The sequence below is a fragment of the Lissotriton vulgaris genome, chromosome 8 (genome assembly GCF_964263255.1).
Source record: "Lissotriton vulgaris chromosome 8, aLisVul1.2, whole genome shotgun sequence".
Taxonomy (NCBI): Eukaryota; Metazoa; Chordata; class Amphibia; order Caudata; family Salamandridae; genus Lissotriton; species Lissotriton vulgaris.
Genome location: NC_141696.1, coordinates 233,244,325 through 233,270,350, shown reverse-complemented (window position 1 = coordinate 233,270,350; position 26,026 = coordinate 233,244,325). Strand labels below are relative to the sequence as shown.

General features: G+C 45.1%; 1 protein-coding gene across 4 annotated transcripts in view; it reads right to left on the bottom strand.

Moving 5' to 3' along the window:
• Positions 1–26,026, bottom strand: part of GRIK1 (glutamate ionotropic receptor kainate type subunit 1) — a 959,769-nt gene that overhangs the window by 280,550 nt on the left and 653,193 nt on the right. For all 4 annotated transcript variants that reach the window (XM_086934009.1, XM_086934011.1, XM_086934010.1 and 1 more), the window contains exon 8: positions 12,523–12,630. In XM_086934009.1, coding sequence (XP_086790135.1) covers positions 12,523–12,630 — 108 coding nt within the window. The remainder of the gene's footprint in view (positions 1–12,522; positions 12,631–26,026) is intronic.

The window sequence follows — 26,026 nt, the reverse complement described above, 5'->3', positions numbered from 1 at the left end:
TCTGAGGGGGATCCTGAATGGATGGAGTTCAACAGGCGAATGGTGTCCTCAGTGGAGATTGGGTTACAGTCATTAAGGAAGTTCAAGGGGGGTGAAGGTCCTGCAGAAGGTTGGGTGGGTTGGTCTCCGGGTCGGTTGTCGAAGCTGTTGTGGATGTCTGCGATTTTGTTGTGGAAGAACGAAGCTAGGGAGTCGCAGAGGGCTTGAGAGGGGGTGATGTCGTTGGAGTTGGCTGAGGGGTTGGTAAATTCTTTAACTATGTTGAATAATTCCTTGCTGTTAAAGAGACGTTATTATTATAAACTGGTGTGGTGTCCATTTGTATTGTTTTCACTGTGTTACTGTGTGATGGGTGCAAATACTTTAAACATTGGCTTTGGGATAAACCTGTCTAACTTGAGGCAAATTACCAAGGGAGTGAGCAGAGGTTATCTAAAATGTGTAACTTTCTTTTCCTGACTAGAAGCAAGGGTCTCTACTTGGATAAGGCGCAAACTAAAGACCCCCATTTCGAACAGCTCTCATATTTTATTTCTAATGAGTGATACCAGTCTCTAAGTTCTTGGTATTGACAGAATGGAATGGGGAAAAACAAAACAAATAGCACACGGAGGAGGAGCTACGACAGCAAGCAAGATGGCCACATAGCTTCCCGGCTCCGCTGACCCCCGTCTTTCGCTCGAAGATCCTGTCGTATATCCTGATTTCTCGCCCCATATCCGGGTGCATGAACTACTCTGCGAACTGATGGTGCAATCCCGAGACTTTTCCGACATGGTGGAGTGGAGTTATGTCGAGGTTTAATTTGAGGCCTAGCCCAGTCTGGAAGCTGGGGTCTCAAGTCTAGGTCTAGCCGGGTCCTAGTTGAACAACAGCGGACCGGAGAGAGCGGCAGGGTCCGGTCCACAGAACTTCCGACATCTTTATGATTGCTTTGCTGCCGATCTGCTGCCTGGAACTGTACCGGAGGTGAGGAGATGAGTGATGCCCGAGGTGGTGTGTGTGGGGGTCCGAGACCCGGGGGCCTGGCGTTCGTAGCGCCGGTGCTATTGGATCGGAGACTTGGTGCGCACAAACGCCTATTGACGATCGGTCCCTCACAGTTTATTCCTGCTCTGCCTAATCCCACCCCGGGGAAGGCGCCTCTCCGTGGGGGTCAATATGCTTGATGCTATGCGAAACCCGGCGGAGCGGGTTCAGTGTGGCCCGTCATTGCGGTCAGTGATGGCGGCCCTTGAGGCACTCCGGGCGCTTATGAAGACCCAGGCCTGGAATCTGATGTTGGCGGCGGACGGAATTAGAGGATCGGGACCAGACCCTGATTTGCTGCCCGAGACCCGGTGGCCAGTTCCTTGCCCTATTGCTACCCCAGCAATGCCATTTGACCCGGTGCTTGGAGCTTTCCATGCCCCTACAGAAGTGGAACGGTTCGAACATGTGGAGATTGGCGATGCACCTACAAAGTCGGAATCTTTGGAACTGCATTTGGCGGAACATTTCACTGCTTTTCCCGACTTGGAGACGTTTGCCCGTAACTGTGATCTGTGTGGGACTGTGTCGCACCCCCTTCCCAGCTGGTCCATCAAGATGGCGGATGGGATAGTGCCTGGTCTTAGAGTCGGGAAGGGGCATCGTTGGACTCGAGCGTCTACTTTGGGACTTGCCATCCTTTCTTCGACTTATAAACTATGTTTCGACAACTTCTGTTTGACCTTTGACAATTTTACGGTGGGGCTCTCTTTATCGGAGGGGATCAGTGAATTTGATCGACGGGGCCAAGGCTGAGAATGTTGTTTGAGGTTTCACAATATTGATTTATCGGTAACGGGACTGCTTTATTTGGTTAATGGAGTCCGGGGCGGGATTTCTAGTTTCCTCTGATTTACTGTTTTATTGTATTCTGCTTGATCGTGTTAGCATTGCGGGGGATTCTTTGTTAAGACGGGGGGGAGAGTCTGGGAATTCGTATGACATAGCCCTCCTCCATTTCTCCTTTTTGGGCAGGGTTTTTGTCCCTTCTTTCTTTCCCTTTTCTTTTTTTTCCCCCTTTGTTCTTCTATATTTCGGGTTGATTTACGGGGCGACAGGCACGCTGCTAGGGGGGTAGGCTGTAGTCATTTGCAGGGGTGCAGGGTGGGGGGTTGGAGGGGGGCAATTTTGTTTTTACTATTTGTTTCTATGGCCTTTTTCTTCTTATCTTTCTTCACCTTTTCTTTTGTTTCTTCTTTTTCGGGTCAGCGTAGTGGGTCTATTCTTTTGTCAATTGTCGACTTTTTATCCGTGCCTATACTTTCACGGTACTTCAGTACCATCGGGCGGGCACTCCACTGGTGCGAACATTAATTGTATGCTTGTTTATCCTGAATCGTATGCTTCAGCGCCACTGTTTTGAATGATATCGAACGAATTGTGGACCTCCTACTGTTTTGCCCGCCCTTTATGCACCTTTGTGATATTGTATGGCACCAGATCCTTCTATCTTTATATTATAAAATGGAACCTTTATTATCCTGCTATTCGTACAGTATGCTATGCTGCCAGTTTTAATTGAAGTCGTGCTGTATTCGCCTCCCGGGAGGCCGAGTCTGGTTCTAATTGCTTGGTTGAAATGATATTGATTAGCGGCCAGCCCTGGTGGTTCTAGGCCCATACTTGTAACTGGTTGAAGCATCAATAAAGGTTTTAAAAAAAAAACAAAAAAAACAAATAGCACACGCTTAAGCCACTTGAGGTTATGGAAATCAATAGTGTTTACAATAAAATTAAGATAGTCTGAAAGGGCTAACCAAATTAGCCAATGTGAATTTTCTTCAAATCAAAATCTTCAGTTTTGAATCTAAACAAAAACTGATATCTTCATGGCTACATTTTTTAATGATATAATTATATGTACACAATAGTAGACCATATTGTCATTGTTTCACATAGACGGCACAGCGATCCATGGGAATGACTACATTTACTCCTCTACCCCACGTTCATTAAAAGGTTGTAGCTCTGGGACATTCTCCATTTTTCTTAAAACGGTATCTGCTTGAAGAGAGAAATTCACATTGAACTATTCTATTTTAATCATTCAAATGTTCTAAAAACTTCAAATAATATATTAAATATCAAATGTGCTATGTATTTAGTTATTTACTAATTTACTTCCATATAGATATTTGTAGCGCAGCTTTGGCCATGAGAGCAACTACTTTGACATAGGCAACAAGAATATTTCAATTTGTTTGGACAGAAAGGGCCAATCAATCAATCAAACTGGGCTTGTAAAGCGAGGCTAATCACCATTGAGGGTATCCATGTGCTGAGAACCTTCTGCTGATTGAGTGTCCAGTTGAACAACCAGGCCTTGAGTCATTTCCTGAATTTCTGCAGAGAGGATGAGGTGTAGAGGTGAAGGGGGAGGTAATTCCATGACTTAGCTGTAAGGTAGGAGAAGGAGTGTCCTCCGCTGTTGCTTTGGCAGATGGAGGGGTGTGAGCGATGGAAAGGGAGGTGGAGGTGTCTGGAGGGTAAGTGAAAATTCAGGCGGTGTTTGATGTATGCTATTCCTATGCTGTGTAGGTCTTTGTAGGTGTGGATCAGCATCTTGAATTGACATCTCTTCTGCATGGGAACCCAGCAGAGCTTTTTGAGGTGGGGAGTACTGTGGGTCCATTTAGGGAGTTTGAGGAGGAGTCTGGCTGCTGAGTTCTGCATGGTCTGCAGTCTTTTCAGGAGCGGTAGACCGTAGACCAGTGATTGAGTGATGGTCCATCTGGTGCTGACGAGGAGCATTTTGAAGATCATATGGAGCATGCGGAGAGTGAGGAAGCATGTGGACGAGACTTTGTTGATCTGTCTTTTCATGGTGAGTATGCTGTCCAGGATGATGTCAAGGTTGCGGGCATGGTCTTGGGGGGTGGAGAGTGTCCTAGTTTGGAAGGCCACCAGGAGTTGTCCCCTGGGGAATTGTTGTTCTCAAAGATCAGTACTTTCGTTTTGTCCAGGTCAAGTTTTAGGCAGTTGTTTTCTTACCAGTCAACTATGCTCATCAAGCATTTATGGTAGTTTGCTGCTGTGGCGGTGTTGTCTTCTGATAGCAAGAGGATGACCTAGGTGTCGTCGGTGTAGGAACAGATGCTATGTCTTTGGGTTATGATCATGTTGGCCAGGAAGGTCATGTAGGTGCTGAACAGTGAGGGGTTGAGAAAGGAGCCTTATAGGACACCACAGATGATGTTCTTAGGTTCCGAGGTCAAGGTGGTAGTCAGATTCTCTGGATTCTTCCTGTGAGGAAGGATGCAATCCATTTGAGGTCATCTCCTTGGATTCCGATGTGGTGAAGCCTCTTTATAAAGCTGTGGTGGGATACAGGGTTGAAGGCTGCAGAGAGGTCGAGGAGGAACGGGCCGATGTTTCTCTCCTGTATAGGAGAGATCTAATGTCATCAGTGGCTATGATCTGAGCTGTTTCGGTGCGATGGTTGGTGTGGAATCCAGATTAGGAGGTGTCCAGAAGATTGCTCTTCTCCAGGTGTTCTGTGAGTTGGCAGTTGATTGCTTTTTTAAGGACTTTGGTGGGAAAGGGGAGAAAAGAGATAGGATGGTAGTTCTTGAGGTCACTGGGGTCTGCGGGAGGCTTCTTGAGGAGGGGTTTGACTTTAACGTGTTTCCATTCTTCAGGGAAAGTGACAGTGTTGATGGATGTGTTGAGGATGGTGGTGAGCTCTCATTGCAGATCAGCTCGCTCCTGAGGTGGACAATGCTGTGGGGACAGGGACCCATTTGTGCTCCTGAGTGGATGAAGTTAATGAGTGTATGGTGTCTTGAGTGGTGAGCTGGTGAGCTGGTGCCAGGTTGTCAGCAAGTGCTTAGGGTTGGCATCTGTGGGAGCGAGGAGGCTGTGGATCTAGGCGGCAGTTGGTTGGCATTTGAAGTATTTGTATATGGTGTAGATCTTGTCATGGTAGAAGACAGCTAAGGTGTCACAGAGTTCCTCAGAGAGATTGATGACTTTTTCAGTGGCTGTGGTGTTGGAGAACTTTCTGACGATGCTGAGGAGTGCTTTGCTGTAGTAGATCTGAAAGTGGCTCGGTCTGTTGGCTCCATGTTGGTGTAGCATTTTCTTTTGAGTCATTTGCATTTGTGTTTAGTGGTTCTCAGCTCCGTGGAGTACCAGCTAGCCTTTTGGAGGATCACTCGAGTTTGGTGGGTTTGATGGGGAGACCCTGTCATTGCAGTCAATGATCCAGGTGGAGAGATTCTTGACAGTGTGTTCTAGGATGGTTGAGGTGTTCGGGTGGGAGGTTTTGAGGGTGTTGGTACACTGCCTCTCTGATGTGAAGATACAATTTGTGATTACCTAATAGATGTATTAGATCTGGCATTTTGGAATTCTGCTCATCTGTGACTACACAGTTCTAGTATTTCCATGTCCCATCAGGTTTATATATTTGTTGTCCCTCATGTAAACAGTGTCAGTAATCTTAATCTCAGACATGCTTGAAGATTTACAGTGACAAGCATGATATATGGCAGGATGTTGGAGAATTTAAATAGGAATATCCCACTCCTCGATGAGATATATGGAAGCTACTTCACATTTAATTGCAGATATCACCCATTACAACTACACGTGAGATGCAACAAAGACTGTTATGTATTATCATATGCCAGCAATCACTGCCTCCATATGAAAATTATTTTGTGTGCCATAACCAGTCTCTAGTCCACCAAACTTTATCTCAGTTTTTATATAGGTTTAAATTGTAGTTCTTGAATCTAGAAAGAACACATAATTAAATTATGAAGTGGAGAATAAGGTCTTCATCATTCCCAAATTTCAAGATAGTAATGACTAAGTCACTGATTTTAATGTCTTGAATTTGTCAGTGCCTTAAATAAGAGGAGCAGAAAAAAGTTAAATAATGACTTACATGCCCATTATAGCTTGCTCATTAACTTAATGTCTTGAAAAAATCAAAATCCAATTAGCAAGTGTCAGGGGGAAGGATAGCTAAATGCATTGACTGAATAAAGAAGCACATAATCCGTATAATTAGAATGTATGTAGACGTGCTTTGCTTGCATAGTCAAGGTGACCATGCACATACTGCAATTGCTTTAATGATGAGGAGAACATTTTGATTTGGGGAATAATTGGCATGAAACACACTTGGCAGGTGATATGTTGATCTTGAAAGTTACTTCTCTCACTCCAACTAACTGGTTCTTGTGAACCTGTTGATTAAAGGCTAACCATGGTGGTAGAAATTGGGTCTCTAGTTGAAAGAGGTGTGCACCATGTCTAGTAGGGACCACAGTACTTGACAGGGTAAGCTAAATACACACTTTAAATTAACCAGTGCTCACCCTCTGGTAGCTTGGCACAGAGCAGGTAGGATTAACTTAAGAGGCAATGTGTATAGTATGTGTGCAACACACACACATGCACACTCACACAGTAACACAATGAATACATTGCAAAAAAGACTCCACTCAGGTTTAGAATACTAGAGAATATTTATCTGAGTAAAACGAGACCAAAAGGACTAAACTCCAATCAGTAGAAGTCAAGGTATGAATTTTTAAAGAATAAATGCAAAAACAGTGCTTAGAAGTCAATAGTGCTAAAAGGTTACTTGAGGTTACGATGGATACATTCACATTTTAGGCCGACCGTGATAGCGGGGAGGACGGCCTCGCAAGTCCCACTGAAAAGTAACTTGGATGGAGCAAAGGGTTGATGCTGAGGGAACGATGCGTTGACCTTTTCCTCACAGTCATGTCACTGCGTCGTCGTCAAAATCCATTGAGATACAGGAAATGTGTTGTCGTTGAGCCATGCAGAGCATCGTTATCGGGCAGTGCGGACTTTAGACCCATGGTCGTTGAACAGCATCTGTGTTGGCGTCAAAGGGTGATGCCTCAGTTCTGACTGGCGCAGTGGTGACCATGTGCCGGTTTTATAGAAAATCAGCTATGGAAACCACTTCCGAGCCCAGGACTGGAGGGCTCACCTAAGGCAAGGGTTGGATTCATGGATGGCAGAGTCCAGCAGCACCAGCAGGATTGTAGGAGGTTTTTGGTGTCCCTGAGACTTTAGAAAGAAGGAGGCAAGCCTGCAAGCCCTTGGATTCACTCTGGGTCACATGAGATGTGCCAAGTCCTTATCCTCAGCAGGGCAGAGATCAGCAGTAAGTAGGGCACCTCAGCAAAGCAGAGAAGCAGTTCTTCAGAACCGTTATTCAAGACAAAGTGCCAATCCTTACAGCACAGCTGACTTTACTCCAGCAGAGTTCTTCCCAGGTCCAGTAGTGTACTGTCTAGGTAGGGTCAGAGCACCAGTATGTATACACAAATGTGCCTTTGAAGTGGGTGAGGGGGGGGGGGGGTGGTAGTGATTTCAAAGTAGGTCCTTGAAGTGCACAGGTCCTCTTTCACCCCAGCCCTGTCTGCCAGGCTATCTGTGGGGGGTAATTAGTCCTTTGTTTGGGGACAGGACACAGCCTATTCAGATGTAAATGTGAGCTCCCTCTACCCCTTCCTGCCTAGGAAGGCTATCAGAATGCAACTGAATGCAGATGATTCCTCTGTCACACCCACCCTTCCTGTATTTGTGGCTGTCTTGAGGGAATGCACAAAGTGTAGCTGTCACCCAGGCTTTTCCAGCCAGTAAATCAAGTTTCTTGTTCTTGTATCTAGAATATCCATTTGCAGGAACATCAGGCCACTTATAATTGTGTAGAGTGGTATTCCACCCAGGACACCTCCCCTCTTCACTCAAATCAGTCAACAGTTCCCTTAAAGAAGTAGTGAACAATATTGCTTTTTTGCTGCTTCCATTAGAAAATAAACACCAGCTTTTTGTGTAGTGGGTGCCAGCTACCATTTTGACTCTGTTCATTTTGTTGGCACAGCAAGCAGGTGAGTATTCATAGGCAAAGGGAGGTTCCACGTCCTCACCTGTGTGACCTGTTATTCAATGTTTAACCTCTTTGCTGCTAATGACAAGGGTAACTCGTCATGGACTTTCCATTGATTTCAATGGAAAACAAAGGGGCCTTCAAATCTTGCCTTAGCAGTAAAGGGGTTAAGCAATGAAGAGTGCAACACAGATTATGCATTCGAAAGAAAGAAGGACATTTATGATTCTCACACTGATCATTAAAAGATGGCTGTTCAAATTAATCTTGTAGTTAGTTTATCTTTGTTTGTTTTGTTTGGTAAGGGTCCTAAATTACTAAACAGTAGTCTCAGAGTGGTTTTGGGGTTAGATTCACAAATGAGATAAGGTGCATTTAGTCAGGATTGGGTACCAAGTTCACATCAGGGACTTTCAGTCCAAATTCTAGTTTTTGACAATTTCCCATTAGCAAAACCTTTGGATAATATGTTAGCAGTGTGTGTATGGACTAGGACTGTACTGTGTACCACACAATGGATTAAACCATTTTCAGAAAATACTTCTTTTCATAAATAATGACAGGAAATAAGTTACTTCTCTGAAAAAGGCAAAGGGCCCATGCTTCTTTTCTACAAGCATGTTCAAGAATATTATTTATTATTCAAAAAAAGTATAATAAGTAGCTTGATAAGGTATTAGCCATACAATCTTTAGGCCCACATTACAAAGGGCTACTCCCACTTCTGCAACACAGTTTGCACTCTCTGGATTTGGGACAGGACAGTGACAACACATGGTTTCGCTGTGTTTGATATTCACAAACAGGACTTTCATGTTGTTTGGGGGTTAGGTAGAGTAGAAAGTACAAATCAAATGCATTAAGCCTCCACCCACTAAAACACTAGCTACAGGGTACTTGAGACCACTGAAGTCAGCAGACCCTTTGCTTTCCAATTAAATGTGAAATTGAAAAGACTTTAACAGTATGGCCCTTAAAGAGATTCTTCTTGGAAATGTTAAGCATTTCCCCTCTACTACTGAAAGGTTTCTTCTAGTGGTGGATTGCGCATAATTGAGTTGGGGCCCGCGCCCCTATTTTTTTGCGCCCTCTTTACTTAAGACTTTACTTAAATAAATAAAGTTGCAAATAGGATGTTTTTGAATGACTTACTGCAAGGGTGAGGTAAACAGACATCTTTGTAAGGTCCATTGCCCTCTGTGGGAGTGTGCCTGATGCTGAGCTGCAGTGTTTGTGACCTAGTCACGCCCAGCCATTGAATCTCCACAGAATGCATCCTCCTTGAGCACCAATAGTAAACATCCTTGAGCCTCTTACCTTTGCAGCCTACGTTGTACAAATCCTCATGTCACTCAGCTGGATGTCGCACTTATCTTAACTTCACCCTTTCACTTATTGCCGTAGGGCGGAGGGTAAGTTCAGAAAGCTTCATTAACCACCCCCCACTCTATGATGAGATGGGAAAGGGTGTGGTTAAGGACACAATGACTCAATGTCATAGAATGTTCTGCTGACTTCGAGTCAAGTTTGCGCTCGATAAAAAAATAAGTAAATATCTGCGCATTTTGTGATGTCAGGTCACTTTCACATTTTATTTACCAAATCCATAGAAGAAGTAAGGGAGGCGTTGGACGGTGGAGGGAAGGCTGTTCTGATCTTGTTAGATCTATCAGCAGCCTTCGACACGGTCCATCACATGGTTTTGATGGACGGATTGTTGGAGGTAGGAGTACAAGGTATGGCGTGGAAATTGCTGTATTCCTTTCTCTCAGCTAGATCACAGACCGTCGACCTGGATAACAACAAGTCCCATCCGTTCTGCCTTCCTTGTGGGGTCCCTCAGGGGTCCTCACTAATACCCACACTTTTCAATATTTATATGATATCGCTGGCTGACTTTATAAAATCTTACGGTTTTCAGCTTACATCGTACGCCAATGACACCCAAATAGTGTTATCATTTAATGACGGCAAGGAAAGGAAACGGAAGTGCGCTTTCATGATTGTATGAAGGAGATAGCTGGGTGGATGACTTTAAACTGTTTAAAATTGCATTCCACCAAAACCGAGATCATTGTTTTCGGAAATAACCCCCATGTTGGGAGACCTGATTGGTGGCCAGCAGATTTGGGCAACTGCCCTTTACCGACACTGATAGCCAAGAATCTGGGAGTAACACTTGGCAGTAGATTGACATTTAGCGATCACATCAGTGCCGTGGTCTCTACCTGCTTCCTCATACTTTGAATTTTAAGGAAAATTAAACCTTATCTTTCAGAAGGTAATTTCAGGACAGTGGTCACGTTACTTGTTATGGCACAACTGGACTACTTCAATGGTCTCTATCTGAATGCCCAAAAACAAGTCATCAGTAGGCTTCAGATAGCGCAAAATGCAGCAGCCAGGCTGCTTTCGGGCACTCCCAAATTTGTTTCAGTAAAAAAAGAGCTAACCAGGCTACACTGGCTTCTGGTGAAGCAAAGGGTTTGCTTTAAGGCCTTATGTATTGCTTTTAGGGCTCTTAATGGTATAGGTCCTGACCACCTGAAGAATAAGTTCAAGTGGTATGCTCCAGTTAGGACCCTTCGAAACGGGAGCAATAAAGGTCCTAACCCCATTGTTAAAAAGACCACTTGGGGAGGCAGGAGTTTTATTGTATGTACATCTAAGGCTTGAAATGATCTGCCATTCAATCTGAGGAATGCCCCGGATCTCCTTCTTTTCGGGAAGGGACTGAAGACGTGGCTGTTTACCCAATGATCCTCTCCCCACTACGGCTAGGCAGTATATAGCCCCAGGACACCCCAGGGTAACCGCTGCGCTCAACACATTCAATTAACATAACATAACATAACATAACGTTTAGTGCAACTCATCAGTCCCATTTCCTGGAGGAGGAAGATAACCCAGTTAGAGTTACAGCCAAGAAATGCTTTAATTCTTGCCACAGAAAAAAGAGGAGGTGACCTCACAGGATCTCAAGCTACCAGCAAGAGGGCAGAGGTACCACACTGCCTGAAAAAACAGAAGTTGGAACCTCTCATATCTAAATGTCCCACTTTCAGACAGTGGGGCCTTTAGAGGTCTCACCAGTAGATGGAATTCGTGTAATCTGCAGGGGAAATATAGCAAGCATTAACAAAGCCACCGAATGTAACTTTTTATTAATGAAAGTGCTGGTTATTTGATGGGTGAAATAAAGTGTGTTTGTGTGAATGGGTGAGTCAGGGATGGAGGAGGCTGACTTCCTAGGTGAGAATATGTGGGAAACAGGGGAAATTAGTTGGGTGAGTGTCCATTGGAAGCTTAATGTGTATGAGTGAATGTGAGTGGGTCGGTGAAGGAAGGATATGGTTGATAGTGAGTGAATTGTTAAATGTGGTTACATGAGTGTGAAAGGCTGGGTGAATAAATGGGTAAGTGGAAAGGTTAAGGTGAGTGGGAGTAGGAGCAAAAAGCTATTAATGTTGTTGAAGGTTGTATAGACACAGCTTATTAGGCATGGACTTTTGCTTGTTAGCTCAGAATAAAGGCTAAGTAGATGCAACAGTTCTGATTTTAGGGAGCTTAGGAGGATGAAGGGCAGAGTGGACCTGCCGTGATCCACACCTGTTACCATGTGGTCAAAATAAATCTTCAGCAGGGTCTGGCGGATCAGTTTCATTTGCTAAGCTTACTTCACAGTGCATCCTCAGTACGGGTACTACTTTTTGAAAACTCCAGCAGCTATCTGAGTGCCCTCTGGTTCTATTGGGTCTTCCCATACCCCAGGCCGAGAACTCACACGGGCGTAATGTAGGCCTCTGCAGCTCCTATGGTGGAGGTGGCCCCCAACCCTTCAAGGGGGCCCCTACACATTCAAAGGGGCCCCATTACACCCTAGGCCAATGAATATCTGTGAGATATGGGAGACTCATGGGCACCTCTTCAGATTTTGCAGGGTAGCCCCATCATTGTACGTTACACAACTGATGAATTTATACAGGGCAGTGGTGATTCCCTTCAGTGAAACAGGCATAAAAAATGCAGGAAATGCACATTTTTCAACCTATACATTCATTTGTCAATGCAGGTTGAAGAAAATTGTTTGTGATATACATCTAAATATATTACTACAAGGTATGTTAGTTAAGTACTAAAGTTTAAATCTATTGCTGCTGTACAGTCCAATATACTCATGAAAAAGTCTTTAAAAAGTCAAGGGCCTCATTTGAGAGATAGTGTATCTCTCAAGATGTGTCAAGATGTGAGTGTCACAAACATGACGGATATCCCGTCCACCTTCATACAAGTGCATTTTATCCTACGGCACTTGTAAAAATGGCAGCCAGGATAACTGTCACATTTGTGACTGAATATCCTGTCTCTCAAACTAAATGAGTCCCCAAATTAGAAAAATATATACATATAAAGAGCAAACACGGAAACCTAAATGAATATCTAATCTACACTACAATTTCTTTAAATGCTGGGCGTAACTTAAGATGGGATTTTATATATTTGTCTTGCAAATTACAGGTTCACTGTGACATCCTCCAAGATCCACCTTGTATATGGATTGTCCTCCCATCAGGATCAGACTATTATGTGAAATATGTATTTAATCTGGTTACCTTTTCCATTCCATCCTCTTTGAGACTTATAATATCCAAATCAAAATCTCTTCTCAATCCATCTGTTTTATTGAATTTGATTCGACCTGTCAAGCCATCCCACCGCACCTGAAAACATATAGAAAAAGCAAGTTTTAGTTAAAGCTCCAACTTAACTTAATTTCAATTTACTTTAGAAAAAAATAACGTGGTATCAAATAAAACAAGTTCAAGCCTGCTTGGGAATCCCTCCTTTAAATAAATATTGTACATCTCCTTGCAAGGTATAGAATGATAGCGTGCATGATTGACTAGGGACTCTATTCCAGCAACAGGGATTCTCACTTAGACAAATGTTTTGTTTTCAAACAAACTAAATTTGTTATCATAAAGGGATAAATCTATATGTACGTTTACACCAGAATTATGTAATAACGAGAATATGTGAATCCATCTCCAGGAGCAGGGAGTGTCGTAATGGCTTGTTGCTCTCTCCTATGCTCCTGTGATGGCTTAACGGCCCGTCTTTTTTCTCCCTACATGACCAGCAAGATCTGCCTGGAAATCATCAATTTCCTTTGCAACTCACTGACTATCATTGCGTACAACTGGATTAATATGTCTGTGCTTCTCCAGCCACCAAACCCAGACCCCTCAACATACATCACGGATGACATCACCACCCATTTTTCTGCATTATGCTCTTCTCCATGCGCCCCTTTACTACTGCTCTTCAACGCTGTCTCCTCACTCCTTATGATGGATCCGATTCTCCTGACGTCACCACCCCTCCCACTTTCTAAGCTCTTTCTGGACTGCTGGAATATTCCTCTTCTAGCCCTCTCCATATTCTGAAATCCTGTAGAGACCCCCAAAGCTAGCTCAGCTGAATCCCTATTTACTCTCAAACTACTTCTTAACCTACATGTATTCCCTCATTACTCTTCTGTATCCCTAACAAACGTATTGCTGAAAATTACATGCTGGATGCTAAATTGTAGCTGTAAATACGTTTCTTGATGAGTTTGCCCTGGATTAAATGTCAGTCTGTTAACTGTATCGCCCCAAATGTAACAGTATTTCTGCTCCTTTACGAGAGGCCGAATTTAAATATGTTACCTTTGACTGAACGGGCCATGGAAGGCTGTCCATTGAAAGGGTCCCCCACCTACATGGTTGGGGAAATGTGGGACTGTTGACATCAGCAGTCTCCTGTCCCCCACCCTACGTGACTCATGGGAACCAGGCAATACACAGCGAATTATTGGGCATGCGTTTGATGATTTGAGGCTGTGTGACGTAGCATCTGAGGAGATTTCCTATCAGTGCCATCACTACCGCAACATACGGGTCCCATTAATTAAGCAAAACACACACACACAGAATCATACACATCTAGGTGAATCCCCAATTAGGCAGAAGAAAGAGATACAGGTACAAAACCATCTTCTCGTACAATAATATACATAAAGTGGCACACTTTCGCTCACCAACAAATTGCTACACATTGTGACAAGCACAGTAATAGAAACACAAAGAAACTATCAGCACACAAACAGAAAGACTCCATCTAACACTGATAGCACACACACTCACACAGCTTAGGCACATAAAGGCCTCCTTCCTTGAAGAGCACAAAAGAGGACCACACAGCTCCATTCAGTAAAAAGAGTAGGATATAAGGGCTGTTCAATAACTCCCTTCCCCTGATTAAACAGCACAGTGAACACGGTCCATTACCCACAGCATCCTCACAGTACATTATCACACTGATTAGAGCCCATTGCAGAGAGTCCCCTTGCAAAGCCCTTAGTCCAGACCTCATTTCACCCAGCTCTCTCCGAATGTACATCACAGAACATGGAGCTCACCAGGCAAGTCTCTCATAATGCACAACGCTGTTTACTGCTAGGAACTGAGTGCTGGTTTCTAAACACCCAATTGAAATTGTATTAATTGACCAAAGTGAGCAAGCACAAAAACTGCTTGGTGAGTGGATGATGTGGTGCAATTCTCGCCTAGAGGCAATATGAGCAAAATTGACCTATTTTTTCATTTCCGATAATGTTTTAAATAAAATGGCTAGAAATCATTAGGTTTTACAGACAGTTCAGCATGGACACCGGTTAAAGATATCGATAGCATAACATTAGAACTACATTTCGAAATGGGAAGCCCTAAGAAATCTTTGAAAATAAATGGGGTGAACATTGGCTTTCCTTTCACTTCCTTCCATTTCTCCATCACTCCCATTCCATTTAGAATAGATAGCCAACATATAATATGATTATGAATCTACATGAAAGATAGATGGATGGGAAAATGAAATTGAGAAGGGCACATATCCAAAGTGCCTACACACCAAAGTCTCTCATCAGTGATTACAATATGCGCCTCAGAGACTTGAAAAAGTGGGTTATGCAAATCTATTATAAGTGCCTAGAAGCAGCTTTCTTTCCTACATTCACTGCTCAGTATGCAAATTTATCATAATGTAGAATCCAGAAAGCCGGTCACCATTGGCTGCCCGCTCTGCAAATACAAAGCTACATAATGTAACTGTAAAACACCACACCAAAAATTGGACATTTATTTTAATGGACTGGTGATTACATGATAGAGAATACTTCTCATACAGATCTTCCCCGTTTTAAAAATGTCTAGGTATTAAAATATGTTCTTTTACAGAAAGATTTACATTCCTTTAACTATTTTAATGGATTGCCCTACCCGCTACATTTGCCACAGCCCACTACGCACTGATCTGACCCTAGTTACTTTGGGTACAATTATAATGATATGTTTAGCATGTTTTAATGAAATTGTGATAGAGTTATAACAATTGTAGTCCATTAAAATTCTGATTTCATTATCCCTGCCCTGCGTAATGAGCTACACAGCCTCGTGCTAAAAGCAATCTGGCTTTGAACTGCAGCTCTGTGCCCTGATAGAGAGCCGCATTTAAAGGCCTACCAAAGGCAATTGGGACATTAGTCAGGAAATGACTGTGGATTGATTTCCTGTTTTATTGAGGCAGCCATTTTGCCACTAATCAGAAGCCACACTGCCACGCCACACAATTGTTCCGTAATGTCTAATTTACTTGAGCAAACTTCTTGTTTTACAAAGTGTTTTTTCAAGCTTGGCATTCCAAGGCGCCGATGGCATGAGAGTTTCGGAACACCACATAAACTTATGAGTTTAGGTATATGCAGATTTTTTTTTAAGTTAAAAAAAGAGCTTTATTAGGGAAAAAAAACAAGGTGTCAATACAGAGTATTAGAATAAGACAATAAAGGGACAATAATAATTACCTCATCGTCCCTCCCTCGCTTCCCTTACTTACGAAATTGAGGCATCCCTGCCTCACCAGACACCCGTACCCACGTGATTTGTCACGTGGGGACTATATATAGCCCCCAGCCCCCTCATACCTCCTGTTTTTTTCTGTCTCACCACTGTGAGACGCGCGTCCGACGCGCTGGCCGTTCTGCGGAGCTGCGGTCATTTTCTCTATCTTGAGGGCTTCTCCCTCACTTGCTATCGCCATCCTGGGTCTGGCGGCGCCGACCTGGTGTATGCGAGCCTTCCCCACCGCATTGGTGTTTTTGCGGTGCACTTCTCGGCGGCTGGACGGTCGGGTTCCGGGTGACGGAGTCACCGGCCCTGAGTGGCTGGGGCTGTGGTTCCGGTTCGGATGGCCGGAATGGAGGCGGCGGCTGGTGGATGTGCTGTAGCTTCTCGGCTGGCTGTTTCCGATGCTCCTATGCGGTAGGGGCCTCGTTTGAGGTCGTTTTTTATACATTTTAATGTTTTTGATGATTGGTTTCATTGTCTGCGAGGCTTCTTTATTGGTTGCCTCGTGTATCCTTTGATTCTATTGGGTTTCTCCCGGCTGGGGCTGTGTTACACATTATTTAAGGGCTTGCCTCGGCTTTCTACCCTGTCAGTTTCACTATGGCTAAACGGACTTCGAAGCGCTTGAGGATTTTGTCCTCCTCCGATGAGGATGGTGAGGTGCCTGTCCCGGCTCGTAGGACCAGGTCCCAGGGTCCGGTGGATTCTTCTGCCCTCCTGTCTGCTTCTGAGATGCAGTCCATGATTGAGGCTGCTATGTCTCGTGCTTTGGAGGCGAGGGGTGCTAAGCCAAGGCGCAGGTCTTCTCGTGTTGCGGGGGGTCCGGTGGACTCTCCCTCTGAGGACTCTTCTTCTTCTTCGGACTCTGCCATGCCTACTACATCTTCGGGGATGTTTGTGCGTAGGGAGGAGGTGCCTGCTATTCTCCAGCACATCAGGGAGAACTTGGGGTTTTCTCCTTTTGCTGCTCCCATGGGGTCCGAGGACATTTTTCCCCAATATGTTAAGCCTCCTGAACTCTCTATGCCCTTTCATGGTCGCATCAAAGACTTGATTTTGGGGGAATGGCGGGACCTTGAGCGCTCCTCTGTTCCTCGCTTTTTGCAGAAGCTTTATTCCCTGGAGGAGGGGGAGGTCTCTCTTCCTCACTCTGTGAAGGTGGATGCCATGTTGGCCACTCTTATTGGGCGCACTTCTATTAATCCTGAGGATTGTTCGCCTTCGGATGCCACGGATAAAAAGGTGGATGGTGCGCTGAAGAAGGCCTTTTCCGCTGGGAATTTGTCTTTACGTGCTGGTATCTACTCGGCGTATGCGGCGCAATCTTTGGTGTCTGACTTTGGCAAGCTGGCCACGGCAGTTCAGGAGGAGTCGGACTGCTCTGGCTTGCTTGTCCACATGGAGCAGCAGGCTAAGCTCTTGGCTGACGTCTCTTCAGATGTTCTTCGCTCTGCGGCCATGACCTCTGGCTCCTTGGTTTTGGCTCGTCGGAACTTATGGATGCGTGACTGGAAGGCTGATTCTTCGGAGAAGTCCTCACTCCTTAAGATTCCCATTGATGGCAAGTTGCTCTTTGGTCACCAGCTGGATAGAATGGTCACTAAGGCATTCAAGGACCGTAAGCATGCTCTGCCTTACAAGGGCAAGGCGTCTTCCTCTGGTTCTCGCCATTTTTGGAATCCTGCTCCTTCCTCCTCTGCGTCTTTTCAGTCTTCCCGCCAGTCCTCCAGGAACTTTTCTGCTCGTCAACGCCATTTCAGGCCCAGGAAATCTTCGGCCTTGCCTGGTCCCAAGCTTCCGGCGGATACCTTCAAGAGGAAGTCCTGACGTCGACTGTGTTTCGCCCTCGGGTCCTGTGGGCGGGAGGCTGATGTCTTTCCTGGACGCTTGGCAGCTGGATGTAAGGGATCGCTGGGCATTGACTATTGTCAGGAGTGGCTATATTATCGACTTTGTCGCCGTTCCGCCCGGCTGGGGCACCATCCTTACTCCTATCCCCAAGTCTCCATCCAAGAGGGAGGCTCTACTGGAAGGGGTTCGGGATCTTCTGTCAAAGAGGGCGATCGTTCCGGTCCCGCTGGCGCAGCGAGGTCTGGGATGTTATTCCATTTTGTTTCTGGTCCAGAAGGTGTCAGGGGGATTCCGGCCGGTTCTGGACCTGAAGAGGGTGAATGGTTGGGTTCGGGCCGTTCACTTCAAGATGGTGACTTTGCATTCCATCATTCCGTTGGTGGGGGTCCGGGACTTCATGACGTCTATCGATTTACAGGACGCCTACCTTCACGTTCCTGTGGCTCGGACTCATCAGCAGTTTCTTCGCTTTGCGGTTGGCGGCTTCCACTTCCAGTTTGCGGTTTTGCCATTCGGGCTGAAGTCCGCCCCTCGGGTCTTCACCAAGCTCTTGGCCCCCTTGGTGGCCCTGGTCCACTGTCAGGGGATGTTTTTACATCCTTATCTTGACGACTGGCTGGTTCATGCTCCCTCTTTCCAGTTGACTGTCGATCACACAGACTTGGTGCTGGCCATTTTGAGGGGGCACAGCTTTCTTGTCAATCTGGGCAAGTCGTTCCTTGTTCCTTACCAGGATCGTCTCTTCATTGCGGCCAGGTTTCGGACGGATTTGGGAGTGGTCACTCTGCCCGAGGCTCGGGTGGTCAAGATTCAGTCTCACATCCTGTCTCTGCTGTCCGGTCCAGTGCAGGTGGCGGCACGTTGGCTGCAGGTTCAGGGGGATATGGCTGCCACGGTGTTTCTGGTTCCTTGGGCCAGATTTCATTTGCACACACTGTTGGCTCGTGTTCTGGCGCATTGGTCTCCCCATTGCCTTCCCCTCTCTTCTCCGATCCCGGTTTCCCCTCAGATCTGGTCTTCTCTGGGTTGGTGGCTGGTTCGGGATCATTTGCTGAAGGGTGTCTCTCTCTCTCCTCCGGCTCCGGTTGTGGTGACGACCGATGCCAGCCTCTCGGGTTGGGGGGCTTGGCTGGGGGTTCATCAGTCCAGGGGCTTCTGGTCTCCCGCTCAGAGCAGGATGTCATCGAACTGGAGGGAGTTGGAGGCTGTCCGTTTGGCTCTGTTGGCCTTCTCCCAGTTTCTGCTGGGTTCCGTGGTCCTGGTCAGGACGGACAACGTCACGGCCATGGCTTACGTCAACAGGCAGGGGGGGACGAGGTCCTCTTCTCTGTCCCTTGTGGCGAGGCGGTTGTTTGTTTGGGCGGAATCTCATCTGTTGGCTCTCTCGGCGATCCATATTCGGGGGGTGTCCAATTCCCGGGCGGATGCCCTCAGCAGGGCCATTCCGTCGTCTGTGGATTTCTGCCTTCGTCGGGAGTTGTTTGTGGCTCTGACGTTGCGTTGGGGTGTTCCGGTCGTGGACCTCTTTGCGGATGTGGGAAATGCCTTGGTGTCCCGGTTTGTCTCCCGCTGTCGGGAGGGGTCGGCCTGGGCGGTGGATGCTCTCTCTTGCCCTTGGCCCCACGGGCTTCTGTATGCGGTTCCTCCTTTCCCCCTTCTTCTCCGCTTCTTGCTGAGGGTCCGGTCCTCGGGGGCTTCTGTGATTCTGGTGGCTCCGGCGTGGCCTCCTGCCTCCTGGTTTCCTCTCCTGGTGGAGTTGAGGTCGGAGGTGGAGTGGTTGCTGCCTCTGTCTCCTCCCCCTTTGGTCTTCCCGGCGTTTCAACAGGATGTTCTGGGCCGGATGCGCTTGGCGGCTTGGAGGTTGAACGCCTAGGTCTTCTGCGACGAGGCTTTCCGGCTGGTTTGACCTCTACTCTGCAGGCGGCTAGACGCGCTTCGACCAACAAGTCTTACCTACGGCACTGGCGTTCTTTCAGTCGGTGGTGTCTTGTCAAAGATTTGGACCCCTCTTCCTCTTCTTTGTTTGAGGTGATGCTGTTTCTTCAGGAGGGTGCTTCCTTGGGCTTGAAGGTGTCTTCCCTTCGTTTGCAGTGGGCTGCGATTAGGGCGTATAGGAGCTCTTGGGGCAATCTCTCGGATTCTGAGGGGTTGGTCAGTCGCCTTTTTAAGGGTTTGAGTAACGTTCTTCCTGCCCCTCGGCGGTATTTTCCGACCTGGGATCTTTCTCTGGTCTTGGACGCCTTGATGTCATCTCCCTTTGAGCCGTTGGTTTCTGTGGATCTGCGCCTGTTGTCCTTCAAGACTTTCTTTTTGGTGGCCATTTCATCTGCTCGCCGCCTGAGTGAACTGGGGGCTCTTTCTTCCAAACCCCCTTTTTGTCGGGTTTTTGATGACAGGATCGTGTTGCGACCTATTCTTTCCTTTCATCCTAAGGTGGACTCTCAATTCCACAGGGATCAGGAGTTGGTTCTTCCTTCCTTTTTTGGTTCCCCGTCCTCGGAGTCTGAGGTGCGGCTTCACTCTTTGGATGTTAGGAGGGCTCTCCTGGTCTATTTGGAGCGGGTCACTCCTTTCCGTCTCTCAGATTCCCTTTTTGTTAATTTTGGTCTTGTGAATAGGGGTTTGCGTCCTTCTACTCCTTCCTTGAGTCGTTGGGTTCGTTCTCTGATTTCTTTGGCGTACAAAGAGGGGGGCACCTTTCTCCTTTGGGGGTTCAGGGTTGTTCCACTCGCTCCATGGCTGCTTCCTGTGCGGAGGTCCAAGGGGCTTCCATTTCAGAGATCTGCCGGGCTGCCACCTGGGCTTCCCCGCTGACCTTTGCCTCTCATTACAGGATTGGCCAGGAGGTTGACTGTGCTGATGTGTTTGGACACAGGGTTCTTTCCACTATGATTCCTGAATAGTGATTTTTCCCCTGGTCTTCTGTGTTTTTTAATAAACCTCTTTTTTGCATACCTTCTTTGGTTGTCCTGTTTGGCTTTGTACATCTCAATTTCGTAAGGAAGGGAAGCGAGGGAGGGACGATGAGGTAATGCTTCAATTACTTACCGGTAATTGCATTACTCTGAGTCCTACTCCCTCGCTTCCCTTACTTACATCCCTCCCTCCCTCCCTGAGGGTCCAGGCCAACCTTTTGGTATGGTTTCGATCTGTGTGGTATTACAGGAGGTATGAGGGGGCTGGGGGCTATATATAGTCCCCATGTGACAAATCACGTGGGTACGGGTGTCTGGTGAGGCAGGGATGCCTCAATTTCGTAAGTAAGGGAAGCGAGGGAGTAGGACTCAGAGTAATGCAATTACCGGTAAGTAATTGAAGCATTAAGCATAATACCATGTCTAAGGGAGTACATAATCGCTAGAACTATATGCAGAAATTTTTATTGGACACATTTACACTCTTGAAACAGTCAGAGATTTGCAGCGGTCAAATACATAGTAAATCCCTTCTCAAGGCACCCCCAAGATTTGAGGGAGTACAGGTAAAAGGGTTTCTCCTTGGGACAGAATATTTTCCCAAGAGACAATTTTTGCAATAATTATTTTCTTATTCACATTTGTCCACTATGTGGCCAATTATGAGCAGGATAGATTGGAATTACTTCATGGAATTCTACTTCGCCTGATTCTAAGTGGGCCAATAATCCCAGAAGAACCTCGCAAGAGGCGTTAGCTGCAGCATCACTCAAGCTTCATTTTGCATTTTTTTTTTACAGGGGAACACATAATGCTCCCCCTGCCAGAATAAAAAGAAAAATCTTCCTCTTCCTTCGATGACTCTTCCCACCCACCCGACAGGTCATACATGTTTTTCCCGACTCATAGCAGGCGATCAATATATGCGCTAAAGCCCAATGGAATGATGATTTCTATGTGATTTTGATTTTATGACTGAAAAAATTAGTCCAATGTGGTAATTCCAAATTCCATGCTGATTTTACCCGAATGGTAACAACAAAATCACATGCAATTTTTCCAGGGCCCAAGTACCATACTCTCCAACTCGTAATCAGGGCCTAAATATGATTGTGCATTTGGAAAGTAAATATAGGAATTAAGAAAACTGTTGCAGGAATATTTTAAGCAGGGTAGTAAATGTCTCATTCTCTGTGCAGATGTCCCATTCTCTGTGAGTCTGTTCCATAGTACTGCCACTTGCTGCATTGCTCAAATAACATTCCTCCAGTTTAGTAGAGCTATTAGCAATAATGGTCATGGAGACATATTGACCGCTTGTCACTGCATATCTAGGTAATAACACACGTAGGTGGAAGAAAGAGATACAGTTACAAAATTATCTTCTCGTACAACATTATACACACAGTGGCAACTGGCCCTCGCTAAAATACTGCTGCACAATCAAACAAGCACACTAATAAAAACACTAACAAACTATCAGCACCCAAACAGAAAGACCCATTTAACACGGATACCGCACATACCTATACAGATTAGCCACACAAAGGTCTCCTTATTTCAAGAGTACAGATATTGAACATCGCATCTCTAATCAGAGAACAGCACTGAATATAGGGGCCATCCTATAATTCCGTTCCTCTGATTAAACATGTATACATGGTCCATTTCCCACAGCTCTCTCACAGTACATTATCACACTGATTAGAGGCCATTGCACAAAGTCCCCTTGCAATGCAAACAATTTAATGCAAAGATCACCAAGCAAGTCTCTCGTAATGCACAATGTGGTAATGTGTGGTTATCTAAATGTGCTATGTTTTAACTGTGCTCTTGTATCTGCATGAGGCACTGCAGTTTCCATGATAACCTCTTTCTGCATGGAGAGTTCTGAGTAGAATATTTATTGTTAAATCTGCTGTGAAGGACAGTTATCCTGGGCTACCCTGCAGAGACGGTGGATGGAGCTTATTCTGCACAATCAACTCACTTTTATCCAGACAACCCTGCCTGGGACTTTCTTGGAGTTACCTACTTCACTCACAACTTTGTTTACTGCTGAGTACTGAGTGGTGGTTTGTAGATACCTTATAAACATTGTATTAATTGACCAAATGGAGAAAGCACAAAAACCTCTGGGTGGAGATGAGGATGAGGATGTGAGGTAATTTGAACAAAATTGACTGTTTTCGCTTTTTCCTGCACGATTTGTTTTGATAAAATGACAAAAATTCAATAGGTTTTACAGACAGTTCAGAATGGATACCGGTAAAATATTTCAATAGTGCCACTTTAGCCGTACACTTCTAAATGGGAAGCCTTAGCCAGAAGAAATCTTTGAAAATAAATAGGGTGAGCAAATGACTGTTCTTTCACTTCCTTCCATTTCTCCATCTTACCCATTAAATTTAGGATAGTAACCATATAATATGATTATGAATCTAAATGAAAGATGGATGGAAAAAGGAAATTTAGAAAGTTCACGTATCCAAAGTGTCTACTCACAAAAGTCATAGGTTATAACAATTTACAAATTCACAGAATGGAACCAGAAAATATTGATATCATATACTATTTAATAAAGTCACAAAAAGAAATTCATATTGTGGGAAATTGGGTTTTTAGTTGTGTGGCCGGACCAAGTACTTTGTCCACAATTTCTCCTTAGTGGGACCAAGCACCCCATTGCAGTGCCAGACTCTCTCAGGGTAGCGAAGTGGAGCAGTCCAGGGCCTACTGAGGGGAGGTGGTGTGGGCCAATAATCATCATTCACTGGCATGCAATTATAACACTCAATTAATGATTGCCCCGTCAGTGCTTTTCTTCAGGAAAGGAAAGTACATTGATTACACATACACTACTAAATACAATGCATTAATTTCCAAATATGTACATTAGGCAGATTGAAAATGCCACAGATGAGATTGCATAATCACTTTTGACCCACTAAAGGGTCATACATACATATAAGGTAAATCCTTAGGCTTGGTCAAAAGTTCAAGATCAATACACCTCATGTTAAAAGAAAACATAATTTTGTGCATAAATGCAATAATCCTTATTAACCATGTGTACATGCACTTGTTAATGCTCATAAAGCATATCCACCTTGTTCAATCATTACTGTCAACATTATTATGTCAATAAAGCATTTTAAAATTTAAAAAAACGTGCCTGTGCGCTTCTTATATAGTTCCAAATCATAAAAACAATCCCTAAAGAGCACCATTTTCTGATCACAAATATTGCAACCATGGATTCAGTCCGTAAAGGGCAGTTCTTTAAATTTATCTTCATTACATATCTTCAAGCCACATTAGATGTAGCGATAGAACCAGCCCCTAAAGTGTGATGCCCTCCCAACTGCAGAACAAAAGCCCTAGTCTTGGAATGCTTTAAAAATAGATGAAAAACCTAGAGTGGCCCTAAATTTTAAGACACCACAGGTGACGGGGTACTTTATTAAGATTACTTCTGGAGGTCTGCTGTAATTCCTACAGCTCCAGAACACTTTCCCAAGTCGTTGGTGGTGCCCCTGTCCCTCTAGGGCCAAAACAAGGTCAGACAAAATATGTAAATATGCCTGCCCGCAAGACATTATAGGGTGCGCCAGCCAGGAGCAGTGAATATCTTAGTAGCCTTCCTCTTTGGCTTTGTGTCGGGCACAAAAGTCCCTGGCTTTCCTCCGGCTGGTCCTAGGGGGCGTAAGGGGGTCATATTCACTGGCCTTTGGGAAGTCCTATTGGTCCTGAGGGCAACTGGAACAAAGTCCTCCTTCCAGTTGTTCATGGCTGTCGCAGTCCCAGGGTCCAGCAGTGAAGAGCATAAAAACACCAACCCTGAGAGCATTTCCCCCTGGTGCAAGACTTTTTAAAGGGGAAGCAGGGTGAAAGGTTCTGGAAGTCAGTCACCCCTGGCCAATCCTGGGGTGCCACAAAACCACCTGCACATCATACTGGGAGAATTCAAGATGGTGCCATCCAGGAGTTACTGCTCACATCTACTCCTGGGGACTCAGCTCTGCCCTCACTGATATCACTATCAGGGCTTTTCTCATCAAAGGGGATCCCCCTCCTGGGTTGGCTCCAGTCCTCCTTTGTTCACTGGGCCTGGACTGTCCCCGGACCTGATGCAGTGTGATAGGTAATTAACAGATGCAGATTTTTTATCCCCATCCCTCCCTTCTCAGGTGCTGAAGGAAGCAATGTTCATTACTCCTTTTATGTGGATCAGCCTTTGTTCCTGCAGCTGGAGAGAAAGATAATTACCTTGGCACAGCAGGGTGACAAAAAGGCCTGGGTTCTAATCCTGACCTGAGCTACAGAAATATGACAATTCTGAACGGCCCGTAAGTTGTATAGATATCCTTTTAGAACTCGCTGATTTGATTTTATCGCACAGGTCTCCCCCATTTTGACATTTCACTGAACTTTGTCGGCCAAAAGGAAGCAAAACTGCACTCTAAGGCAGTTTTACCCCATGTGTGTAATAAAGTGTCACTACCGACAAAACAGTAAATCACACTGACTTTCCCTACAAGTGAACACTAATATTATACAGTCTACTCCAAGTCAATTTCTAATCATACAGAGTCCCCTCACTGCCAGGCTACCTGTGCACATGTGTGTGTGTGTACATGTCGTCAAATGTAATCAGGCAAGTGCCCCTTACCCTATCTGTGTTGCAGCGGCCTTATCTTAAAAGGCGTAGATTGGTGGTAAATACATGCCGTCCATTTGCCATGTCATTACTGTGGGTGAGACACATGCAATGAGATTTACCCACAGCAAAAAGACCAAAACCAGATGATACAAAAAGCAAAATAAATCTGGGCATACTGAATGGGTGGACCGAATTACACCTATACATCATGAAATACCTTCACGAGTCATGAAATAACTGCCAATGAAACAAGAACACAGAAATTTGTCCTGCCAGGGCAATAATGGCATATCAGTAATAGGAGTCTCGGATTAGTATACATTATTACTAATGTATTAGCTGGATATATTCTGTAAGTGCACAAATTGTGAGCAGAAAAAAACATGATTCTGCTCATAAATATCAATTTTTGCAAACTCATGTGTCCACAAATATCGGTTTATTTCCCATTTTTAGTAAATAAATGCATTACTCCATAAATACTCTTTCCCTATTTTTAGTAAATAACTATACAACAATCATTGCATACATCTTACCACATATCTATGTCTTATGTTAGTCTTTGTCATCATTTGCTCACGTACCCTACCACATGCCAGCCTATGCCATGTCGTAGCAAGTTATCTTCCTCATACTAACCAATGCCATTGTATGCAATAAAACTCCAATTACCCTAAATGCCAGCTATGAGGCTTACTGTAAGCTGCTTGGTAAATCGCCATGTCCTGAATTCAGGACT